General features: G+C 50.0%; 2 protein-coding genes across 6 annotated transcripts in view; one reads left to right on the top strand and one right to left on the bottom strand.

Annotated features, from left to right (window-relative positions):
* Nucleotides 1-455: 455 nt before the first annotated feature.
* On the bottom strand, nucleotides 456-21,583 carry SFXN2 (sideroflexin 2). Of its 5 annotated transcripts, none has more exons than XM_082673644.1 (13): nucleotides 21,516-21,583; nucleotides 19,358-19,489; nucleotides 9,863-10,024; nucleotides 9,564-9,734; nucleotides 8,532-8,630; nucleotides 7,312-7,387; nucleotides 6,907-6,992; nucleotides 5,551-5,611; nucleotides 5,109-5,175; nucleotides 4,443-4,492; nucleotides 4,097-4,146; nucleotides 2,544-2,591; nucleotides 456-1,698 (listed from the first exon to the last, which is right to left on the bottom strand). In XM_082673644.1, the coding sequence occupies exons 3-13, from the start codon at nucleotides 10,021-10,023 to the stop codon at nucleotides 1,599-1,601; spliced, it is 969 nt and encodes a 322-aa protein (XP_082529770.1). In that variant the 5' UTR covers nucleotide 10,024; nucleotides 19,358-19,489; nucleotides 21,516-21,583; the 3' UTR covers nucleotides 456-1,598. The 5 variants fall into 5 exon arrangements, with proteins under 5 accessions (XP_082529770.1, XP_082529774.1, XP_082529771.1 ...); XM_082673648.1 differs by having other exon boundaries at nucleotides 9,863-9,959; XM_082673645.1 differs by having other exon boundaries at nucleotides 9,863-10,047; nucleotides 21,516-21,577.
* Nucleotides 21,584-21,795: 212 nt separating this feature from the next.
* ARL3 (ARF like GTPase 3) overlaps nucleotides 21,796-23,726 on the top strand; it is a 32,419-nt gene continuing 30,488 nt past the window's right edge. The window contains exon 1 of the mRNA XM_082673571.1: nucleotides 21,796-21,943. Coding sequence (XP_082529697.1) covers nucleotides 21,941-21,943 — 3 coding nt within the window. The 5' untranslated portion in view covers nucleotides 21,796-21,940. The remainder of the gene's footprint in view (nucleotides 21,944-23,726) is intronic.

Below are 23,726 nucleotides of genomic sequence, written 5' to 3'. Positions count from 1 at the left end.
CCCTATAATCCATGTTTTGAGAAGCCCTCCAGGCGAACCTCATGCATGTTCTTAAGGACCATTACTCCAGAGCAGGGGAAACTCTTTGTGTAAAGGGCCAGACAGTAAATATTTCAGGCTCTGCATGCCACATACACAGGGTCTCACATATTCTTTTTCTTTTTCACAACTTCTAAAAAATGTAAAGGCCATTCTTAGTTCCCAAACACACAAAAACAGATACCAGGCAGATCTGGACCCTTGAGCCGTGGTTTGCCAACTCCCTGCCCCCCCTCCCCTGGAGCAACACACTCCCACATTGGGAGATCTCTGGAGCCTCAAGTAAAGACAGGTGGATTTTTCCTCCATAATAAGGGAGATGCACAGTGGCCTCGGGGCACCAGACAGGTTCCCCTTATAGTTGTGATACCCTCCTCCACGCCAAGGCCAAAGTAAAACCAGATCCTGCTTTCCATCCAGGCTTTATTAACTCAGTGTGCAGACAGTTCGCTGTGTTCTTTCAAGAAATGCATTCGATTCACAGTGATATCCTTTGATCGGTCAGTAAATTCTACTACACAAAACTCATACAGACATGGCCCCAGGTCAGCCACAACAGCCCCCTCTCCCCCAAGGGCCTGAGAAATCACCTAGAGCAGCCAGGCTGGGAAGGGCGAGCGGCTGCGCTTTGCTGTGTGTCCTTTAAGGCTCTTTGGTCCTGGTTGATTTCCTCTCAGAGGCATCCAAATAAAACTTCCCTTTCCTATTCAGTACACACCAGTCTTTCTTTGGTGTTTAACCCAACGGGCTGAGGAAGGGAGGTAGCCAGGAAATTATACCCACTAACATGTGCAGTTAATGCCTACCTACATCCTTTTTACTCGGTCAGTGGATTTATCTTTTAGACCCAGAGAAATAGAATCGGATATGATTTTAGGGGCAGAAGAACAAAGCCAGTGTCAACAGGTAGGGCTTGAAGCACCACAAAACTCTGCTGCCTCACACAATGTCCTTTTTTTTTTTTTGCACTAAAACTCCTGGGTGCCTGATAAACCCAAGTTTAGCAAGACTCCCAGAGAACCTTTCTGACCAGGGGGCCCTGGGGAGGAGAGTGGGGAAGAGCAAAGAGGAGCCCCAAGGTGACCCGGCCTCTTCCCTCCCGCTTCCCAAAGGAGCCAGAACTACACAGGTGAAAGGTTCCCTTGCCTGAGAGCCGATGAGGAGGAAGAGAAGAGGGGCCCTTCCTCAATCCTGGCTGGAACCAGAATCCTAAAGGTTTCCTAACTTTTGCAAACGGTTTGCATGAGTGTCACCCCCAGGTCTCAGCACCTTCTCCCTGAGGGGGTCTCAGCTCCTGGTCTCCAGGGGACAGGGGTTAGGGGAGAGCAGAGAGAAGACTTGGCCTCTCTCCCCTTGTTCACGTTTATCCCCTGGAGTCCAATAAACCCAGGTGCCTGGGTAGAAGCATGAGGCATCCTCCCACACCCACCCTCGTCCCCCCAAATCCACCCTGGCCTACAGGCCCTGTTGGCAAAGAGGAATGAGGCACGGGAATCCACAGTGGCTAAGGAGGAGCTGGTAAATATGGGTATGGACTGGTCCTTGCTGGGGTGGGGCATTTAGAGACCCTTATTGAAGTAGACATAAGGCACAGGTTCTCCATACTTGGCCTTGATAGTGTCTTGGAGCTCTGGTTCCAGATAGGAAACTGGCAATTCACTGAGAAGAGAGAAGGGGCTTATAAGTGTGCCACCTGGACGAGCAGCAAATTACCCTCAGATAAAATCCAACTCAGATGCCGCCTCTAAGAAGCCCTTGCCCATTTTCCATCAGAATTATTAATGACCTCCGTACACTACAGTATGTTGCTTTTACTTCTATTGAGCCCTGACTTCATCTCCCTGGTGCTAAACTTCCGTCTTCTTCAAGATTACAAGCTCGGTGCTCAGAACACAGGAGATGTGTAGCAGGTGACTACGGAGCTGAGAGTACTAGGGAAAGGGAAACGGGCATCTTCTCCGTATCTATTCAAGCTATGCCTGGTCTCCTGGAGCTAGTACTCCGCTCACCCCCACCACCCCAGTCTGATGCTTACCTTCCCTTTGCCGTCATCTCTCCTCACCCACCTCCTCTGCTCTCTGCACCCACCCCCCAGGACATGCAAGGGAAGCGGAGAGGTCGAAGCCGTCCACCCTCTGGCAAACATTAGCCAGAGTGAGTACCTACCCTCTTGTTCAATTTCAAAGACCAGATCCAGCCAGGGAGATGGATCTAGTAACTCAACCAGCAGGGACAGAAAGTCTCTTATTGTTCCCCCACCTTCTCTCCAAGGCAGCCTTTGCTCCACTGGAAGTGAGCAACTCATCCCTCTGCCCCTTGGAGCTCTGTTTCAGTTTACCATTCACCTGGGGTCAAGAGGCCCAGGGTTTAGACTGACAGGTACTTGTCCTTGGACAGATGCCTCCCTGCCTGCCCCTCCCTCTCTCCTTCGGGACACCAGGCAGGTCAGGGAGACCAGGGACAGGGTGCTCAGTAAAACCAAGTGAGGAATGAACAGCTGATACCATTTCTGCGGGAACAGCCCACATGCCACTGGCACCATGAAGATGAGGCTGGAAGAAAGGAGAAACCAAAGCATTAGGGGGTATCTGGCATCTCACAGAGCCACCCACACCCCATCACTGAGCCCCTCAAAGGCAGGAGGAGCCGGCGCCAAAGCTCCTCTCCCTCCAACCCTTCTCCTGGTCTCTTGGTGCCTGGAGACTCACTCTAGCACAGGACAGAATCAGCCCCCCCTACACTCCCCCTCACACCCCACCCACCCATCACTCAAGCAGATGAAGAAGGTAATGGAGTCACCAGGGAGTGTGGGCAGCAGCCCTAATGACCACAGGCAATCCCTGACGTATAGGGAAAGCAGCGAGGGGCGTGAACGCAGGGTCCTGCTCCTGTACTCACTGAATGCCCGAGCTGCTGGAGAACAGTGAGGGCAGAGCTTCTCAAACTTCACTGGGCATGCAAGGAACTCGAGGAGTTTGTTCAAATGTGATGCTAATTCAGTAGGTCTGGGAAAGGGCTTGAGAGTCTTTATTTCTCACAAGTTCTCAGAGGATGCGGATCCAGGACCATGTTTTACAGGATTTGGGAATCTAACAGACCTAGGTTCGTGTCCCAGCTCTGCCACTTCCTAGCTGTGCAATCTTGGGCAAGTTCCCTCTGAGACGGCAGAGGGGTACTTACTCTGCACGGTTACTGTGAGGATTAAATGAGATAACATGTGTGACACATCCAGCCCATGGTAACTGCGCCCTCAGTGGGAAATCAGTTAGCAGAAGACAGCCTGGCATAATGTTAGACCTGCTAAGGATCCAACTGCAGCGCCAGCAATTACCAGCTAGAGACGCGTGGGCAAGTTTCTTCATCTGGGAAAGGAGATGATGACAGTATGTACACCTCGAGGGCCGAGGGAATAGGCGGAAATATAGACGTGAAACATCAACACAGTGGCGGCACACAGAAAACATCCAATGCATGTTAGCTTTGGTTGCTGTCATTAGCCTCGTGGCCTCACAAAGCATGAGTAATGCTGGGACATGTCCGGTCAAGGGCAGGCACCTAAGAACGCTGCCAGGACTCATGGTGCTTCCCTCCCGTGCGAGGCTGGGACACTTGACGGGCCCAGGCTGTGCTGTCATTTTCGATGGCTCATCTTTTTGGATGTATTGAGATATAACTGACATGTAACACTGTGTAAGTTTACCACCGGCGTGAGCTAACCCCTCTATCACATCACATAATTCATTTCGTTTTTGTGGTGGGATGATCTCATCATTTTTGTCTCTTCTCTAAAACTACTGAAGACCTAAGGTCAGAGGGGAGACCCTGGGACAGAAGGACCCCCAAGGGTTCCACTTTCCACTCCAGTGTGTGCACAGTGCCAGCCTGGCGCCCTCAGAAAGAAGGGGTGAGAGCGCACCAGAGGGGCCATAGGCGTGAAAGTCCGGGCGCTTTTGAAGTCAGGTAAAGGAGTACATGTTTTCCAACATGGGTGACACAAGAAGGCAGATCTTGGGCACCCCACCACAGAACCCCAAACCGAGAAAATATGATAACTCACAAACACCCGGACAGCAGAACCTGCAATGGGGCATGCAGCACCCGGATTCTCTGCACAGAAACAGACAAAAGAGAGACCCACGTGGGACTTACACACTTCGAGGTGAAACCCACGCTGGTCACCCAGCTAGAAACCCGCAGGCGGGAAACCCTGGCTCTGCAGGGTGGGGAGGGGGCTCTCCTTGCTCTCGGCAGACAAGGCCGAGAACTGGGCAGCCAGCAGGCACCGGGATGGGCCCTACTTGAATGAGGTGCAGGGTGGGAGCAAGAGGGAAGGGTAAGACGGTCAGGAGCCCCCAGCACGTATGTGTTCTGGGCAGGGAAGATGCAAAGGAGAATCTGCTCACCTTCATGCAGCGCAGTTTCTCCAGCCTTTCCATGACGACCGGCAGCAGGACTGGAAGAAACCAGGGGAAAGGCTGTGAGACTCCCCCCCAGATCCCTTTCCGAAGTCGGATCACAGACTGGTTCTCCCTCCTTCCCAAGAAGTTCCAGAAAATACTTTTCATTTGGGAGAAGAATGGAAGACTGTAGGCATGGCCACGCCCCACCCCTCCCCCAAGTCCTGACAGAAGGTGCTTCCCAAACTCCTCAACCTGCACACCTATAACAACAGGAGGACAAGTACCGCAGGCCCAGAGCACCCTTCTCAAAACTATCTTTGAAGCAAGTTTTGTATCCTGCTCTGTAACATGCACCTGCTGACAGCAAAACCAGGGAAGGGGACTTATTTTTCTCTACCACTATCTCCCCAGCACCCCACACTGTGTCCAGCACATTGAAGGAACTTAAGGAATATTTGTTAAATGAAAATAACTTTCTCCACCAAATCTCTGATTAACTGACATTCCAGGAATTACAGTGTGGCTCTCCCATGGCTCTTGGCACTCAAGCAAACCAGTTTGAGAAGCATGTCTACAAAGGCTGAGGTCCCACCCCCCACCCGAAGTGTGGATAAGGTCTCCATCACTTGTTCCAGGGTCCCCCAGGATGGGAGGGCTTCCCCATCTTACTCATGCCAGGGGCTGCCATGGTGATCCGAGAAATAACCACTTGGGTGATGCCTATGGCCGCAGCTCTCTGAGGGCAGAAAAGAGTAAGTTGTCAGGAATGAGCTTATCCAGTATCCACAGGCTGCACCAGAGGGCTGGGTCAGGGTCAGGGTCAAGGCCAAGTCTGAGCTGGTAAAGAGGAAGGGATGGATCTGTCAGGGGTTGAGTGACCTCACCTGATCTTCTCCCACCCAGCCACATTTTTATGGCTTCAGGACCAGAAACGATGGAGAAAAGACATGAACAGAGATATGGAGGGAAAATCGATGGGGAAGGAGGATGGAGTCAGGGAGAAGTTTTCTCAGCCCTATAGTAGAGCCCAGGTCTGCTCTGACCACGAAGAACAGGACAGGGTCTGAGAGGGAACTCCCTCCTCCCACCCCAAAGGCAGGCCTCTGCTCACCCGGGAATGGCCAATCTCATTGTGGTTCCTGTCCTTCACGCAGATGCCCTGGATGAGTTCCCTAAACACAGACAAGAGGTGCTGGATATGGGAAAGGGGTGCTGGAAGCCTGCCAGCGATGTGACACACCAGGGGACCAAGGCCAGGGCACTCAAGCTCTAGAAAGCCACCTCCTGCAGCTGGCCCTTGGAGCGCCCTTCCCCACTCCAGAGAGTGGTATCCAGCCGTGACCTAGGGCAGAGGCTCAGAGAGCTAGCACTGGGCCCCAATGGCCTAGGCTGAATCCGGAAACTGCAGAGCAAGTGTATGAACTTGAGCAAGTTCCCTAATCCTTCTAAAGACACAGTTATCCGCATCTGCAAAATGGGGATAATCATGGCACCCACTTCATGGGACCTGGTGAGGATTAAACAAGATAATGCCTGCAAAGTGCTAAGTCCAGTGCCTGACACAGTGACTGCTCCCAAACAGGAGCTGTTGGTCTCAGGCCAGTGCCTGACAGCACTGTATCCAAGACCAGGTGGGTGGTGGGGACTCATTCATTCGCTGGAAGGAGCAACTGGATGGGGGGGGGCAGGAAAGAGGAGGCGAGCAGTGTGCATGCGGGACTACTCTGTGGTGTGCTCTTTCTGCAAGGGCAGTTGTGATCACTTTCCATTTGCTACTAATCCCAAGAAAATGTGCCTTATAGATACTGGTGATGACGAGGAAGGCACTGATGGAAACGGGGGCAGCAGTAGCTAACGCTTAATGCAGCATTTTCTTACAGTCCAGGCGCTATTTGGGGCGCTTTACCTCTACTACATCATTAAATTTTATAACAGAGGAACATCTATACTTTCTCTAGTCAAGAAACAAGAGCTGTGAGACACAGCTGGTTTCTCCTTTCACCTTTCCTGCTGTGACGCTTACAGCCTGGTGCCTGGAAAACATCTATCTGCCCCTCTGGCTTCCTCAAAGCTTCTTGGTTCTGTTATATCTTTGGACATCTCGCTCTGCTGCGTTTCATTCTGTAAGACATCCCCAGGGCTTTAGAAGTAGGCCAAGTCCACAACTTAAAGACAGTTGCAGTTGAAAGGACATGAGCTGGTGCCAAACCCCACAGGTCCTCGCTAATGCCCCACCCCTGCTCCCCATCACCCACAACACACATCACAGATGAAACCTAAGTCACCCGCCACTCCTGCAGCCATCACTGTTGGAGCCGCCAGTCCTCAGGGAACTTTCAGAAGCGCAGTTCGGCTGCCCTCCCCACACCCACCTCAGCCCCAACGAGCCCCCCCACTGCCTTGGTTTCTTGCCTTTCCCCTGCTAGCCTCACGGTCTGTAGGGAGGAAAAGGGATCCCTGTACTCACTGCTGTCGCATCATTGGGATGTTGACACAGTTAGCCGCAGCCACAGCGGCAAAGGGCACCCAGCGGCCCACCAGGGGCGGGGCTCTCTGTGGGAGAAGAGAACAATGGGAGTAGGTCAGGCTCCCTGGAGATGGGGGTGGAAGGGGCTTCAGGAAGATAGAGCAAGAAATCAGCCCTCGCTACTGCCACGCATCCTGACACTCAGTCGGGGAACCCAAACTCCCTCAAAGGCCCGAGAAAGACCAAATGGGCGCAGCCCTGCTGAATTTCCCACTACTTGGCTGGGCTCTGGCCAAACCCAACTCATCCAGACCGGAAACGGCCCCTGCCTGGTAAAAAAAAGTTTTCCCTAGGACTTTGCTGCCGCCTAGTGGCCACCATGCCCACAGCAACCCCAGACGGTACCTTTGTCAACGTGTTCATGCCCACAGCAGTGGCCACCGCAGCGGTTGTGGCAGTGACGTAGGAAACGGCCATCTGCCTAGTGGAGGAGAGAAGATGTTTGGGAGCGGGGACCCTAGCTGGCTGAGGGCAGGACGATGGCTTGAGTGATAAAGGCTAGAAATGTGGCTTCATGCCTGAGAAGCTCATGTGATCTGTCCCCAGCATCACCTTGTGATCTCCCCCCAACTCACTCAGTTGCTCCAGTCCCCTTGGCCTCCTTTCAGTACTTTAAACACACCAAATGCCTTCCTGCTCAGCACCTTTGCATGTTGCTGCTCCCTATCCCGGGAATTCTTCCCTGGGCTCTTGCATGGCTAAATCCTTATCTTTCAAAACTCAGCTGAAATGCCAGCTCTGCGGAAAGGACTTCCCTGAACAGTCTATCTACACAGATGCCCCTCTGCTGTTCTCTGTCTTGTTATCTATTTATTTCCTTAATGGCAGCAATCACAGTCTGACATTATTACGCTTGTTTTCCTTTTTTTTTTTTTCGCTGCGCCATGTGGCATGTGGGATTCGGGATCTTAGTTCCCTGACCAGGGATCAAACCTGTGCCCCCTGCATTGAGAGCATGGAGTCTTAACCACTGGACCACTACGGAAGTCCCTATGCTTGTTTTCTTAAAAGACCTTCAACTCTAGGGCTTCCCTGGTGGCGCAGTGGTTGAGAGTCCGCCTGCTGATGCAGGGGACACAGGTTCGTGCCCCAGTCTGGGAAGATCCCACATGCCGTGGAGCGGCTGGGGCCGTGAGCCACGGCCGCTGAGCCTGCGCGTCCCGCAGCGGGAGAGGCCACAACAGTGAGAGGTCCACGTACCGCAAAAAAAAAAAAAAAAAAAAAAAGACCTTCAACTCTAGAGAGCACACATGTCTTACTCAAATGTATCCCTGGCACCTAGAACCATGCCCAGCACCTAATACACACTCAAGAAATATTTGTAGAATGAATGAATGAATGAGTGAATGAATGAATGTTGAATTGGTCTAGAAAAAAGATACTCTCCTAGTCAGCCTAATACTTCCAAACCCTGAAAAGGGAGACCTGGTCACTTGCCCAGGGCAGGTCCCACCCAGGGAGGACTGACGGCCCTGGAACCTTTTAGAAGGGCTGTTCCCCTGGAGGCAAGAGGACAGCCACCTGCTCCAGGCCCACATGGATGGCCTGGGGTTCAGGTCTCCTACCTGACCGACGTGGGGGAAGCTGCATTCCTGTTGGTGTAGTTGACTAAGGCATTGAAGGACTGGTTCACCCACTGCCAGAAGATCACTGCCGGTATCGTCCTACCAGGAGGGGGGCCCGGAGAGGCAGAGAGGAGGATGGAAAGAGGGTTTGGGGCACACCAGTCAAACCACGTTACCTGCCGCTCCCCAAGCTGTTCCCATGCTGCTTCCTGCAGCTGGGCTGTTTTGCACAGGCTGTCCCTCTGACTGGAGCATCCACACCCCCTAACCTTTCCATACATGGCTGAATCCTGCTCTGTGGAGAGATCTCTTCTTCCTTGGAACCTTGCCAACCCTTCCCCTGCCCTTCCTGAGACACAGTTAGTCATTCTATGCTCTCCGCTCCCACCACCCCATATTTCTACCCCTAACCTACCACTTGGCAAGCTGGGTGGTAACTATTTACTTCTTGGTCTCAACAAAATTGGGCACCCCTTGAAGGGAGGGACTAGTCTTTATACTCCCCACACCTGGCCCAAGGCCTGGCTCAACAACTGGGTAACTGAATGCGTGGGGGAGAGAGGGGGGAGAGGGAAGAGACAAAGGGGGAACAACAGAGAAAGTTTCTCTCCCCAACTGGGCTGAAAGGGTATCCCAATATTTTTACTTGGATATTACATTATAAAAATACATTAAATTCATTGTTGAATAAGTACTTTTTAAAGAGGGAATTAGAATAGCTCATCCGTTGAGCACTCTTGAGAGGCCTGCCTCAGTTTATACAGCCAGGCACCACTACTTCCTGGCTGTGTGAACTTGGTCATATAACCTCTCCAGAACCTCAGTTCTTCATCTATAAAATGGAGATGAAAATAGTACCTCTCGGTAGGGTTGTTGAGATTAAATGAGGTGATAACATGCAAAGAATTTAACACAGTGCCTGGCAGCTGGTCAGGGATCCATAAAGACGGCTATTACTATCACCCTACTGTGGCTCCCTGCCTAACAGGTCCATGCGGCTGCACCTGGCGCTGCCTTGCTCCCGGGTCGCACCTGTAGAACTGGAGCATGAAGCCCGTGATGATCATGCCCCCGGGGACCTGGAAGGACATCCGCCCAATGACGTTCATCTTGTCCCCGGTGTCAGGGTGGAAGGCCGAGTCGTACAGCTTCTTGGCGTAGAGCAGCTGCTCCACTCGCGTGCCTGGGGGCACAGTCCCCATCCTGCCACCAAGGACCACAGGCGGTGTTACCTCCTGACCCCTGGCCCCTCGTCTTCCGTTTCCACCTCGTCCCTAGGGCACCCACCAACGTCGCCCCAGTGCCCCCAGCCCACTCCCCTAACCGCTCACCTGCTCTTCTCCACCATCACTTTGGCCCAGTCCAGCTCCCACTCTGGTACCAGGACGGTGCGGGGGTCCGTGACATTGAAGAAATGCTTCACCCGCCCTAGGAAAGTGCACTGGTCCCAACGGGGGGCATCGATATTAAAGCCAGACAGGTCAGCCTCCATCCTGCTCACACACAAAACTGTGGACTTCAGGAACAGAGGAAAAATGAAGATTGCCCTCAAAGCCTGCCCTGGAGGCCCTTAGCACCTCCCGCTATGGTAGACTGACGGCTCTCACCAGCCGCTAGCGTCATCTGACTCAGCTCAGGAAGGGTCCAGTGAATGGTCACCAGTCTGAGCAACTGGGCACCAACATGTGTTTCCTGAGTGCCTGCTGGTGGCCAGCCTGGTGCTTGATCGTGCTGTGGGCGAGGCTGGGGAAAGGGACAGTACAGTGCCTGTCCTTGGGGAGCTGAGTCTGACTGGGGAGCAAGAGCCCACCTGTGGAACAACAGATAATACATACAGCAACAATAAGCACGGGAGATGAGAGGAAGCTGAGAAGGGGGGACACAAAAATCAAGGGGGGCTTCCCAGAAGAGGTGGAATGTGAGTGAAGCCCCAGAAGGTAGGCCAGATCTATCTGAAGGAGGAAGAGGCATGGGATCACACTGAAAGTAGAAACAATCCCTGATAAAGATGGAGAGGACAATGGCATGATCACCTTCAATTCAGTGTGTGGGGGGGGGGGCGGGGAGGGTGCATGCCGGCCCTATGAGAGATCCCGGGCCATGGTTGTCGCCCTCAAGGCGTTGCAGAACAGGAGAGAGACAAGTCAGTCAACAAGGACAGTAGTGTGACAATGCTGCTGATGGACACGGGGAGCAGCAGAAAGCCAGAGAAGAGGTACTAAAACCGAGGTGACTCTGCATCTCCTGGTTTGCCGGGGCTTGTTGTCCTGTGGTAATTATTAAAAGCACCCCCTCGACCTCAAAAGTGTCTCAGTCTGGATGATAAATTATAAGATCACCTTATCTAAAACGGATGAGGGATTCTGAACATGCTTTGTGAGAACAAGAAATAAACAATGTTTTGAAGGATGCATGAAAGTCAGATGGATGGAGGAGAGGTACCCCAGACAAGAAGAGGCAGTGTTTAAAGCACACAGTGCACATGGGGACCTGATGACGACGGTGACAACACTAACACTTACTGAGCTCCTACTTGATGCTACACACTCTGCTTGGTGCCTGACATGCATTTTCTGAATTCATCTTCACCGTAACCCTATAAGATAGAGATACTCTTACGTTTAATGCCATTTTATAGATGAGAAAACCAAGGCACAGGTAAGTAACTTTGCCAAGTCACACAAGCACTTGCCAATAACAGAGCCAGGATTTTAATTCAGCCTGACTAACTTCAGAACCCCTGCCTATAATGAGGTTCTGGAATCCATGACTTGAAAAACTAAGGCGGGTCTGACACGTGAGGAGCTTGGAAATGGTCACTCCTGTCCTCACAACAAAAAGAAGCTGAACAAACTGAAAACCCACAGCTCTTCTTAGAACCATCAGGGAACTGAGGTCACAGGGCAAACAACTGCCCCTGAACTTGGAGAGACAGGCAGGTACAGAGAATCACAGCTCAGTGGGAACAGAAGCCCACCCCTTGGGGCAAGTACCATAGGAAAGTTAAACTGTGATTGACAAATTGCTGGAAGTTCAGTGTGGACAAGCTTGAGAGTTAAAAATTCCAGGGAGATTCAATCTTTGGTGGCGGTGTGGGGAGACACACTTTTGTGAGTTTTACCTCCAGGAGCCCACCAGGTTCTCAGGCTGAAGATCAGAGAAAAATTCCTTAGTGCTTCGGGCAGGGAGATGGGAAAAGTGGCCATTCTGAAGTAGACCCAGAGGCCTCTGCGATTTTTAACAAGGCCTGCCCTCAAAGGAGCCTAGCCTGTTTCACCAGAGCCTAACTACCTTGGGTCTCACCAGAACCTAACTGACTTGGGGGAAGAGAAACACCCAACTCCACCCCTTCTAGCTTTCCTATCTCACCTAAAGGGAGTAAGGGGAACCTGAGAAGGACTTGTGAAGGTCCAGGGGCACCTAATCACAGGACTATAGAACACTCCCCCTCCCCTCACACTGTCGGTGGTATAGGGCTCCCGTATAATAACAGGGAGAACTAACAACAGAAGGAACCTCGAGTCTCAGACCTTATTTAAGAAGAGGTGTCTAGAAACCCAAAGACAACAGGAGAGACAAAAACAAGGACACCAGAGGAAATTTAACTTTTGACCCCTACAGCTTTAGCAAACAGTAATCACAACCTAACTCCTTGCCAGAAAAAAGTAAAACCTCACACACATCTGGCTTTCAACAAAAAAGGACAAGGCATCCTAAAAGGCAAATAAACAAAACAAAACAAACAAACAAAACCCCACCGTGTGAAGAGACAGAGCAAGCAAGCATCAGAACCAGATGACAGAGACTTTGGAATTATCAAACCAGGAATTTTAAATAACTATGATTAATCTGCTGAGGACTCCAATGGGAAAGTGGGCAACATGAATGAACAGACAGATGATGGAAGCAGAGAGATGGACACTCTAAGAAAGAACCAAAAGGAAATGTTAGAAACTAAAAATACTGTAACAGAAATGAAAGTGCCTTTGATGGGCTCATCAGTTCGCTTGACATGGCCAGGGAAAGAATCAGTGAGCCTGAATATGTGTCAACAGAAAATTCCCAAGACTTCCCTGGTGGCACAGTGGATAGAGCCCTGCGCTCCCAATGCAGGGGGCCCAGGTTCGATCCCTGGTCAGGGAACTAGATCCCACATGCATGCCACAACTAGGGAGCCCGTAAGCCACAACTAAGGAGCCCACGAGCCGCAACTAAGACCTAGCGCAACCAAATAAATAAATACATACATAAATATTTAAAAAAAGAAAAGAAAATTCCCAAACTGAAAAGTAAAGAGAAAAAAAGAATTTATAAAAAAACAGAATAGAATATCCAAGAACCTTGGGACAATTACATAAGTTGCAACATACGTATAAGAGGAATACCAGAAGGAGAGGAGGAAAAGGAACAGAAGAAATATTTGAAGTGATAATGACTGAGAATTTTCCAAAATTAATGACAGAAACGAAACTAGAGACCCAGGAGGCTCAGAGAACAACAAGCAGGACAACTATCAGAAAATCTGCACCCAGGCATATTATATTCAAACTGCAGAAAATCAGAAAAGAAGCCAGGGCTTCCCTGGTGGTGCAGTGGTTGAGAGTCTGCCTGCCGATGCAGGGGACACGGGTTCGTGCCCCGGTCCGGGAAGATCCCACATGCCGTGGAGCGGCTGGGCCCATGAGCCATGGCCGCTGAGCCTGCGCATCCGGAGCCTGCGCGTCTGGAGCCTGTGCTCCACAACAGGAGAGGCCACAACAGTGAGAGGCCCGCGTACCGAAAAAAAAAAAAAAAAAAGCTATGGCTTTTGAACTTTTGCCTGAAAATTTCAGGAAGCCATTAAAAGATTTCAATAAGAGTGACAAGGTGAGATGTGTAGTTTAGAAAGAACAATCTGGGGACTTCCCTGGTGGTGCAGTGGTTAAGAATCCACCTGCCAATGCAGGGGACATGGGTTCAAGCCCTGGTCCGGGAAGAACCCACATGCCGCGGAGCAGCTAAGCCCGTGTGCCACAACTACTGAGCCTGCGCTCTAGAGCCCACAAGCCACAAGTGCTGAGCCTGTGTGCCACAACTACTGAAGCCCACGCGCCTAGAGCCTGTGCTCCTCAACAAGAGAAGCCACAGCAACGAGAAGTCCGCGCACCACAGCAAAGAGTAGCCCCCGTTCGCCACAACTAGAGAAAGCCCGCGCACAGCAATGAAGACCCAATGAAGCCAAAAATAAATAAATAAATTTACTAAAAAAGAAGAAAGAACAATCTGGGAAATCATATGAAAGTAAATAGGGTATGGCAGGACCTCACAGGATGCAGATACCAGCTGGAAGCGAACCCCTAACAATCCACGCAAGAAGTGGGGCTCAAATGAACCCAGATGCACCAGAACTGGGAGGAGGATCAAAAGAAGAGAAGCTTTTAAAGCAGCAGAATCTGAAGATTTGCTAAGTGATAGGGTATAGGAGGAATATTCTATCAGTCAGGGCTCAACCACAGAAACAGAACCAATAGGAGATTTTCTATCTATCCATCTACCCATCAATCTATCTACCCACCTACCTCCCTCCTGGAATCTCTAACCTCAGGGTGGCGGGGGCCCAGCCCTTTTTTTTTTTTTTTTTTTTTGCGGTACGTGGGCCTCTCACTGTTGTGGCCTCTCCCGTTGCGGAGCACAGGCTCCGGACGCGCAGGTTCAGCGGCCATGGCTCACGGGCCCAGCCGCTCCGCGGCATGTGGGATCTTCCCGGACCGGGACACGAACCTGTGTCCCCTGCATCGGCAGGCGGACTGCCAACCACTGCACCACCAGGGAAGCCCCCCAGATTTAAAGGGATTCCATCTGATTAGGTCAGGCCACCCAGGATAATCTCCCTTTAGATTAACTCAAAGCCAACCACTTAGGGATTTTAATTACATTTGCCAAATCCCTTCACCACAGTACCTAAATCAGTGTTTGGTCTAATAACTAAAAGAAAGTGTGTGTTTGTTACAAATTGGCTGCTTCTCCCTCAGAGGCCCATCCAACTGGAAATATAGCAGAGAGGGGGTCCTGGGGAGTTTCTCTGGCCTAGCCCAGTTGACCCATCACAAATACCTAGAGTGATACCAGGGTTTCTGACTGGGGCAATAACGTGCTGAGACAGAATATAGAAAAATAGGCTTTAAGGGAGAAAACAGTGAGTTTGACTTTCCTTGTGTTGAGTTTCAAGTGCTATGAGACTTTCTCAAACACAAGAGGCTGCCATCTGTCTCAGTCCCTTTGTAAATACTAGTCCAGGGTGCTATTCCTTCCCCTCTTCACTAAATAACACCTGCTCATCCTTTTTTTTTTTTTAAGGAATAATTTTCAGATTTACTGCTATATCTCCTACTACTATGTCATTTGTCTTTTTTTTCTTGAAAAAAAAAAAATCACCTGAGGATTTTCCACATATATTGAATTACAAGTTCGCAGGCACAGCTTGAGCAAGATTTAAAAAGCTGCCCTCTTCAAAGTTTGCTGCCCACTGAAGGGCTGGCAGGCAGGAAACTGGATGTGCTGGAATGCTGAGTTGGAGGACTGACGAAATTCACCAGGAAGCCACTGAGATTCTGGGAAGCTGCTCACAGGGATGCTGAGGGAACTCAATGGGAAGACACCCACACGGGTGCTGCTGAAACTCACTGGGAAGCTGCCTGGTGGGGTGCTGTTGAAACTTGATAATAGGCAAGCACCCAGACACCTGGAAGACTACCCCTTCCTCATCAGTGTTCCTCTGGCGCCCTCTACTGGTAGAGCTTAAAATCATCTCAGAGGGCAAAGGAAAAATGTTTACAACACCAAGTATCATAAAACAGGGCAAAGAAGGGTAGATTTGGAGCTAAGGACCAATAACCTATCTGGCACAGATACACAACTTACTTTTTTCGTTTAACATCTTAGAGAATTCTCCATTTGAGATACACAACTCTATCATTCTTTTTAGTGATTATATAATATTCCATGTGCCTTAATTTCATTATTTGATAGACATTTGGGTTATTTTCAGTTTTTCACTGCTATGGTGAGCACCCTTACACACATCACTTTGTGTATATGGCAACTGTATCTTTTTTTTAATGCTGTCTTTTTAAATAAAATTTATTTTGGGTTGTGTTGGGTCTTCGTTGCTGTGCGAGGGCTTTCTCCAGTTGCAGCAAGCAGGGGCTACTCTTCGTTGTGGTGCATGGGCTTCTCATTGCAGTGGCTTCTCTTGTTGCAGAGCACGGGCTCTAGGCACGCAGGCTTCAGTAGCTGCAGCACTTGGGCTGGGTAGCTGCAGCACACAGGCCCTAGAGCACAGGCTCAGTAGTTGTGGCGCACGGGCTTAGTTGCCCCGTGGCATGTAAGATCTTCCCGGACCAAGGCTCGAACCCATGTCCCCTGCATTGGCAGGCGGATTCTTAACCACTGAGCCACCAGGGACGTCCCCATGGCAACTATATCTTTAGGATTGATTTCTAGAAGTGGAATTGCTGGATCAAAGGATATACGTGTTTTAAATTAAGTCTTTATAATACAAACTGATTTTTCACGAGTTGTGTATGATAATGCTGCTTTAGTCAAACTTTCACCAAAATGGGTATTATAAATCTTTTCTTTGTTTGCCAATTTGATGGGGAGAAACAATATTGTTGTTTTAATTTGTATTTTCTTTTTTTAATTAAAAAAAAATTTTTTTTTTTTTTGGCTGCGCCATGCAGCATAATGGATCTCAGTTCCCCAACCAGGGATCAAACCTGTGCCCCCTGCAGTAGGAGTGTGGAGTCTTAACCACTGGACTGCCAGAAGTCCCTAATTTGTATTTTCTTGATTCTTAATGAGATTAAGCATCTTTTCATATGTTTTTGGCCATTTGTTTTTCTCATTCTGAAAACATTGTCTTTTTAAATTACAGAAGTAACTTTTGTAATAGTTCAGTGCCAAAGTATATAAAGTGAAAATGACAGTGGTTAACATGTTAAAAAAAAATAGCTATCTTCTTGAGTTATACAATCATCTAAATCCAAAAGCACTCACAGACTTGAGCAAACAAAGCCAGTGTTTCATATTAGGGAAAGGAAACATATCGCTGATGGAAGCTGCAGACCTAGTAAAAAATAAATGTTTTATACTAAGTAGTAGAATGAAAGGACACTTCCACCCAAGACCACTACCTCAATAAAGACCCATGGGTTATTACGGCTGCAAAGGAAGTTCACCTCAGAATAAACGGCAGCCTTAAAAGCGGGTGCATTAGCAAATAATTTCAAGGGCTCCCCCCACCCCCAAAAATAGTAGCCTTTTGCTCTGCAGAGACAGTCTGAGTGACCTGCAAGGAAGCACCTACCTGTCCTTCATATCTTCGCTCACACCTCCTTTCCTCAGAGTATCCTCTGAAGGACCCCCTTCCTCCCTCCCATGCAACTAGATCCGCTGCTCTGCTATAAGCCCTCTTGGCTCCATACTTTTCCCCCAGAGCCATGCCAGTCTGTCATGATACTCTGTGGTTTTACATTAATGCCCACCTTCCCCCACTAGGCCATAAGCTCCCTGAACCCAGGAGTTGCGTCCATTTTGCTCACCACCGTTGCCTCAACGCCTAGCACAAGAGTTCGAGTATTTGCTAAAAAAGAGGTCCAGTTGGTCAGCAATTGGATATTTAGGCTTAAAACCCAGCATGGAGATCTGGGTTAGGAGTAAAACAGTGAGGGAGCAGCACGGGGGTGGCGGATAGTTTAAGATAAAGTTTTCCAAGGAGAACACACAGACTGGGAAGAGCAGCGATCCAAGGACATACCCTGAAAAACCACTATATTTAAGAGGTAACCCAACAAAAAGATGAGAAAGAACAACCAGAGAGGTGTGGCAGGCAGGAGAAGCCAACAGATGAGGCAGAGCGAGAGAGGCAATCAAGTTTTAGATTGTCTGTTAGGGTGGGAGAGACTTCGGCAAGCTGATGGCTCAGGGTGAGCCACTTCCCCAGGAGGGAGGAGAGGCCCACTGCGGTGGTTCCGCAGCACCCCTGGGGGGCCCTGGCTCCGTGACTCAGTGGCAACCTCTCGGGGCAAGTCAGACGGCCCACAGCAAGAGCCCACTGCCAGGACTCCGGCTTCCCCCTCTCCCACCCCACCACAGAGCCCACGAGAAAGCTCCGGGCTCTGCCCTTTGGGGACAGACTGACTCGGCTCCTGCAGGCTGGTCCAAAGACCAAAGACATTTCACCCAGTCCCAACTGAAGCCAGGGGTGGGAGGAGGGGAAAGAGTTCACCTCCCTTCACTCTACAGAAAGGAAAAGGAGTTGGCCTTGGCTTACAGAGACCCACACTCCCACCGGATACAGACAGTCCCAAATGCTATGCCTCCCCCTCAACACACACACACACACACACACACACACACTTCTCAGCCAACCCTCTCCACCCTCAACCCAACAATCCAACATTGGAAAGTCCTCTGACTTTCACAATGGAAGCATTTCTACCATGAGGGGGTAATCATTTGCTAAATCATGCAAGAACCTTTGCCTTCATTACCAAGGTCAGGATAGGAACTGCCCAGTCCTGTCTTATGTAAAACATACAGGGAAAAAAATCTAAATTCTATGTCTCAACTTTTCCCCCCACGCAATGGCCCCCAATGGGGGCAGTTCCGTAACTCCTTCAGGGCAAACTCAAGCCCTTCTGTCACATACTCCCATAGCATCTTGTCCTCCTTTGAAGCAAGCTGGGTTTTTGTAATTGTCACTTTCTTGTTATTTACAGTTATCAGCGTAAAATTTGCCTCCCCTAACAGACTATAAGGTTCACGCTATGGCCCTCATCTGCCCTCTAAAAGCACTTACTGCCTGCCTGAAATACATTCCAACTTATTCTTGGGTTCTCTGGGCAACAAGGATGTCCCCCCTTTTTTTTTTGTCAAACTAAGAACCTGCCTTGGTTACAGAAGCTTTCTTTCACGAAGCTGCAAATTGTCTACCCCTCTTATACTGAGTCCTACTGGTCTTAAGTTTTCTTCAACAGTTATGATCCCTCTTCCTACACGAACCATATCTAATACTTCCTAAAAAGGTGACTATTACATCCAGGGTTCTGCTACAGGGAACAGGGGGAGGTGGAAATCAAACAGGTGACTAACCAATACCTCCCTTTCCTTCCAGGATTAGAGAACGTCACGGCTCACAGACATTAGGGATCTCAGCTTACAGATGAGGAAACTGATGCCTAGGAAGGTTCACATGGATTGAGCCAGCATGGTGAGCATTTGTGGCACATGTGGTCCTACACTGTGGCAGATATAAATGTGAATAGATCCAGTCCTGTTTATCCAAAGATTGACAACAGCTAGGGCCATATTTTCCCAAGGTTACAAGGCTTAGACAGGAATTCCCTAGAGGTCCAGTGGTTAGGACTCTGCCCTTCACTGCTGAGGGTGCGGTGTGAAAAAAAAAAAAAGACCACAGGTTACAAGGCTTAGGGTCACCTAGATAGGTCCTCTATCCACTACAGGGTGCTTGTCTCGAGAAAGAGAAAGAAAGAGAGGGAGGGGGGCTTCCCCGGTGGTGCAGTGGTTGAGAGTCCGCCTGCCGATGCAGGGGACACGGGTTCATGCCCCGGTCCGGGAAGATCCCACATGCCGCGGAGCGGCTGGGCCCGTAAGCCATGGCCGCTGAGCCTGTGCGTCCGGAGCCTGTGCGTCCGGAGCCTGTGCTCCGCAACGGGAGAGGCCACAACAGTGAGAGGCCCGCGTACCGCAAAAAAAAAAAAAAAAAAAAAAAGAGAGGGAGGGAAGAAGGGAAAAGATTTAAAAAAATGATATAACCTACTTACCTCTCCTGAAGTAATGCTTGTTCTTCCAGGGAGAGCTGATTTTCTCTGGCAGACAGTATCAGAGTCTGGAAAACAAGCTTCCGAACCTCTTCTGTTGTATCCTTTTGCAAGTGCGGGGGAAGTACCCAAGATCTTCCCATTTGAAACCCCAAGTAGGGAGAAAAACAAAATGTCATCGCTTGTACTCCCATCAGAGGAAGATGGGAGTCAAAGACTCAAGAAGTTCAGACACAGGGCTTCCCTGGTGGAGCAGTGATTAAGAATCCGCCTGCCAATGCAGGGGACACGGGTTCGAGCCCTGGTCCAGGAAGATCCCACATGCCGTGGAGCAGCTAAGCCCGTGCACCACAACTACCGAGCCTGCGCTCTAGAGCCTGCGAGCCACAACTACTGAGCCCACGTGCCACATCTACTGAAGCCCGAGCACCTAGAGCCCGTGCTCCGTAACAAGGGAAGCCACTGCAATGAGAAGCCTGCGCACTGCAATGAGAGTAGCCCCCACTCGCCACAACTAGAGAAAGCCCACGTGCAGCAACAAAGACCCAATGCAGCCCAAAAAAATAAATAAAAGAAGTTCAGACACAAAGACCACTGAGATGGCGAGGGCTGGTGTCAAGGCTGCCTAGAGCAAGTTGGAGAATGAGACTAATAATTAAACCAGCAGACCCTGGTAGTATATACTTTTGTACAATCATGTGACTCCGAGGCAACCATGATGTTAGACACCAGGCAACTTAGAAAGAGAGGTCTGCTTTGCCTCTTTCACAAAAGAACCAACAGGCTAGAGATGGGTGGATTGAAAAGAGTACATACTCTGAATTAACCATTCACCTTGCACCTCCTTAGTCAAGGTTCTGAACTGAGTTTTCTCTCCAAGCATCTGATGCAGGTATGCAGGTAGCAGATGTTTTTAAAAATACTTTACTTGAATGCATAAAAAGCTAAGGACCATTCAGGGAAAATCTGCCTTCATTCCAATGATCTTAACTAGGCTGAAAAAGCTGCTGTTCATAAAAGCAGCAAAGCCCAAAACCTGGATGAAGCTATTAACAACAGCTAAGCCATGGGAACTCCCTGGCGGTCCAGTGGTTAAGACTCCCTGCTTCCACTGCAGGGATCCCTGGTTCGATCCCCGGTCAGGGAACTAAGATCCCGTATGACGTTCCTCGCGGCCAAAAAATAAAATAATAAAAACTAAGCCCCATATAGCACTTTCTAAGTGCCAGGCAATGTTCTATGTACTTGACATATAATAATCCTCACAAGAACCCAATGAAGTAGGTAAGAGGCACATACACACACACATCTGTAAACCTCCAGGTGTATCATCCATGCCCACACTTTATCTGCTCTTAAAAACTTCTGGATTTACATCTCAGGTATAAGCCACTCTGTTCCTCCAACATGGACAATACAATGTGGTGTTTAATAATTCCTCAAGAGTCAGAAAGTACTAGGTTCAAGTCCCCACTCTTATTGCTTAAAATAACCAATTTCTAGGGCTGTGAGAATGAAATGGAATCTTGTATGAAAAGCATTTCACCAGGAAGGATGTAATTTCCATGGGGGCAGATTTAGCTCCCTGCTGTGTCTCCAGGGTCTGGAATAGGACCTGGCACAAATGTTATAACTCTTCTTTCTGTCCTCTGCACGGGGAAGGGGTGGGAGGTAGCACCCAGAATCCCTCCCACTGTTTCTTGCCTGTAAGTGCAGGCCCCTTTTTGCCTCCTCCGGGGCTGCAGACGGCGCACCGACCGGTCCAACGTAGATCAACGAAACTATCCTTCCCAAAACGTCTTTCATCCCCGCTATCAGCTCACCCCAGCCCTCAGGGCCAGTCCTCAAGCAGCTTCTTGCCTTCCGACAGGCAGCCTCCCACCACCAGGAGTCCTCCAGCCCGGATTCTAACACAGGTGTGTGGAGATGGGTGCGCAACCCATGACTCCCCCGCCCCTCAGCCCGGCACACGAAGGTGCTGGGGGCCGTAAAGGAGAGGTCCACAGGTAGACCCTTCTCTTGCCACGTGGCTTCGGCAGGTGGAAGCCCAGCCCGCGCTGCAGCCCCTCCTGGGCAGAGTCAGGACAGAAATGCAAGCTCCCTCCGGGATGTGGGGACTGGAGGTATATGTGGCAGGCGGACTCCTCCCAAGACCCCTTACCTGGTCCCGGGAGGAACGCACTGAGACAACTGCTACCAGATGCACCCCGCGTTGGCAGCTTGGCCAGGGTGCACTTCTGGCCTCGGCCCGGGAACCGCCCCTCGCCCCGCCCCCACGCCTCTCCTTCTGGACCAATCACAGGCCGGGTGGCCCCCGCCAGCCACGTGGGCGAGTTTTCACCATTCCCTGGGTCTTCACCAGCCTGCCACAGCCTCCAGCCGCTCCAGCAGCCCGCCTGCGCAGTGGGAGGGCACATTGGCGCGCTTGCGCACATTGGGAAGAGGAGCTGGACCCCGCCCCGTCCTGCTGCTTTGCTCCTCCGCTGTGCGTACAGGGGACGTCGGGGGCGGTGCCGCAGGAGTTGCCCCTGGTAACGGGGGAGGCAGGAGGAGGAGGAGGAGGAGGAGGAGGGACTCGGCGGGAGGATGGTGAGTGTGGGGCCTGGGTCCCTCCGGAGCTGGTCGGTCACCCGCCTCCCTTCCCCAGGCCCAAAGCAGGGCACTGCGCTTAAAGACAGGAGGGAATGGATTGACCCTCAGCCTGCTGTCTGGGTCCTGGATTGGTTTCGGGGGGCGGCGGAGAGCCCCGAGTGTGGGCCCTGGAGGGAGATCTGGGCCTGGGGAGGAAGGCGGGGCTTGCAACCGGTCCGAAACTAGGGGAAGGGGCTGGAAGGGGCTGTGGAAGGGTGCGTGGTTGTCCCGGTACGGAGCCAGGGCTCCATCATTACTCTGGGGATGAGATGAGGGCGGATCCGAGGAGCTACGGAGAGCAGCCTCTGCACGCAGGCTTAGATCTTCCCGGGGAATCGGCCTCCCCGTGCCGCAGTAAAGTGGGGTTCGCCAGTGCCCGGCCAGAAGCGGGGAGAGGGTCGCGCCGGCGGTACCAGGGGAGATGGTAGCCTAGCTCTCCTCTTCCTCGCGATGTGCGGGCCTCTGGGGGGAAGGGTGCAAATCCCAGGACACAAAGAGGTGCCGCTTGGAAAGGATGCCTAGTGGATTTTACGCCGTCTTGGTGTCTGCGTGGCGGGCGCGCTTCTGCAGTCCCGAGTTATTTATTTGCTGACGGTTCTGCAAGGTCTGGTTGTTGGTGATGACCAGTTTCCCGTTCAATACTTAATCCATGTCGGTGTAGGCAGATTTGCTGCCCGGTCCTTAGTACTTCCTTCGGACCTGTTGCAACCTTCCTTGGCATCTGACCACACCAGAACCAAAGGCCTTAATGTCAGTTTGGAGCAGATTAAAACTGGAGGGTGGCCATTCACTTGGGGCAAGCCTTTTCTCTGTCGAACCAGATTAAATCTTTCCCAAATTGTAAATTATGATACGTGACATATTTGATTCTTGACACTCTGTTCCTTGTTGATTTCTCTGCAGTTAGTTGGAGGGTGTTAAAATGGAATTGAGTGGTTTTAGAACTAGTCAAAGAAAAAATTGATTTTGGAGCGTTTAGAGCAGGTTGGTTGGCTTACCAGCTGCAAAGAGCTAACACTCAAGCTTATAGTTACTTCCCTGCCCCAACTCCAGACGCTTTTTGACTTTTAGAAATGTTGAACCACTTCTGTTGACTTATGAAGTAAGAAAAAGCTAGATGTTCACAAGGAAAACATACATGTACATTTGGTTAGATAATCCAATGAGTACATTTTGATAGGAAAAAATTTTTGCAATTGATTTAACATTGTCAGATCGCTAAAGAAGTAGAATTATTTGATCGGAAGTTGCCAATCATATTTCAACACTTGCTACATTGCAGTTTTGTTAACCTTAGGCTAAACAGATCTTTACATGTTTGCTTTTTATTAATCGTTTATACATGAGCTGTCCATTTAAAGGCTAACTTTTTCTCAACAAATGAGTACAAACATAAATATTTACACAGAAAATAACTAGAATTGAAATGAAAAAGGCATGCTAAACCAAGAGAGAAAGAGATTGCATCATAAATGAGAAACAGTTGGCTAACTTTTCCCAGTTTGTTTATCAATGTAGTGGACTGTGTAATTTTTATGATTGTTTAATTTATAATTACAAGTCACAATAAATTAACCACTGTCCTGTTTCCAGGTGCAGATTGACACTGTATACAACAAATTGACAGTGTATACAACACTGTTGTATACGACTGTTGTATTCAGTGATCAAGAGAGATTTTCTTTTTTATTTTTTTCCTACCATGAACAATAAGAAATTAGGACAAATTATTTAGGATTCT

This window comes from Grampus griseus, assembly GCF_964374135.1.
Source record: "Grampus griseus genome assembly, chromosome: 16".
In the NCBI taxonomy this organism is placed as follows: domain Eukaryota; kingdom Metazoa; phylum Chordata; class Mammalia; order Artiodactyla; family Delphinidae; genus Grampus; species Grampus griseus.
This window is presented reverse-complemented; position numbering and strand designations above follow the sequence as displayed.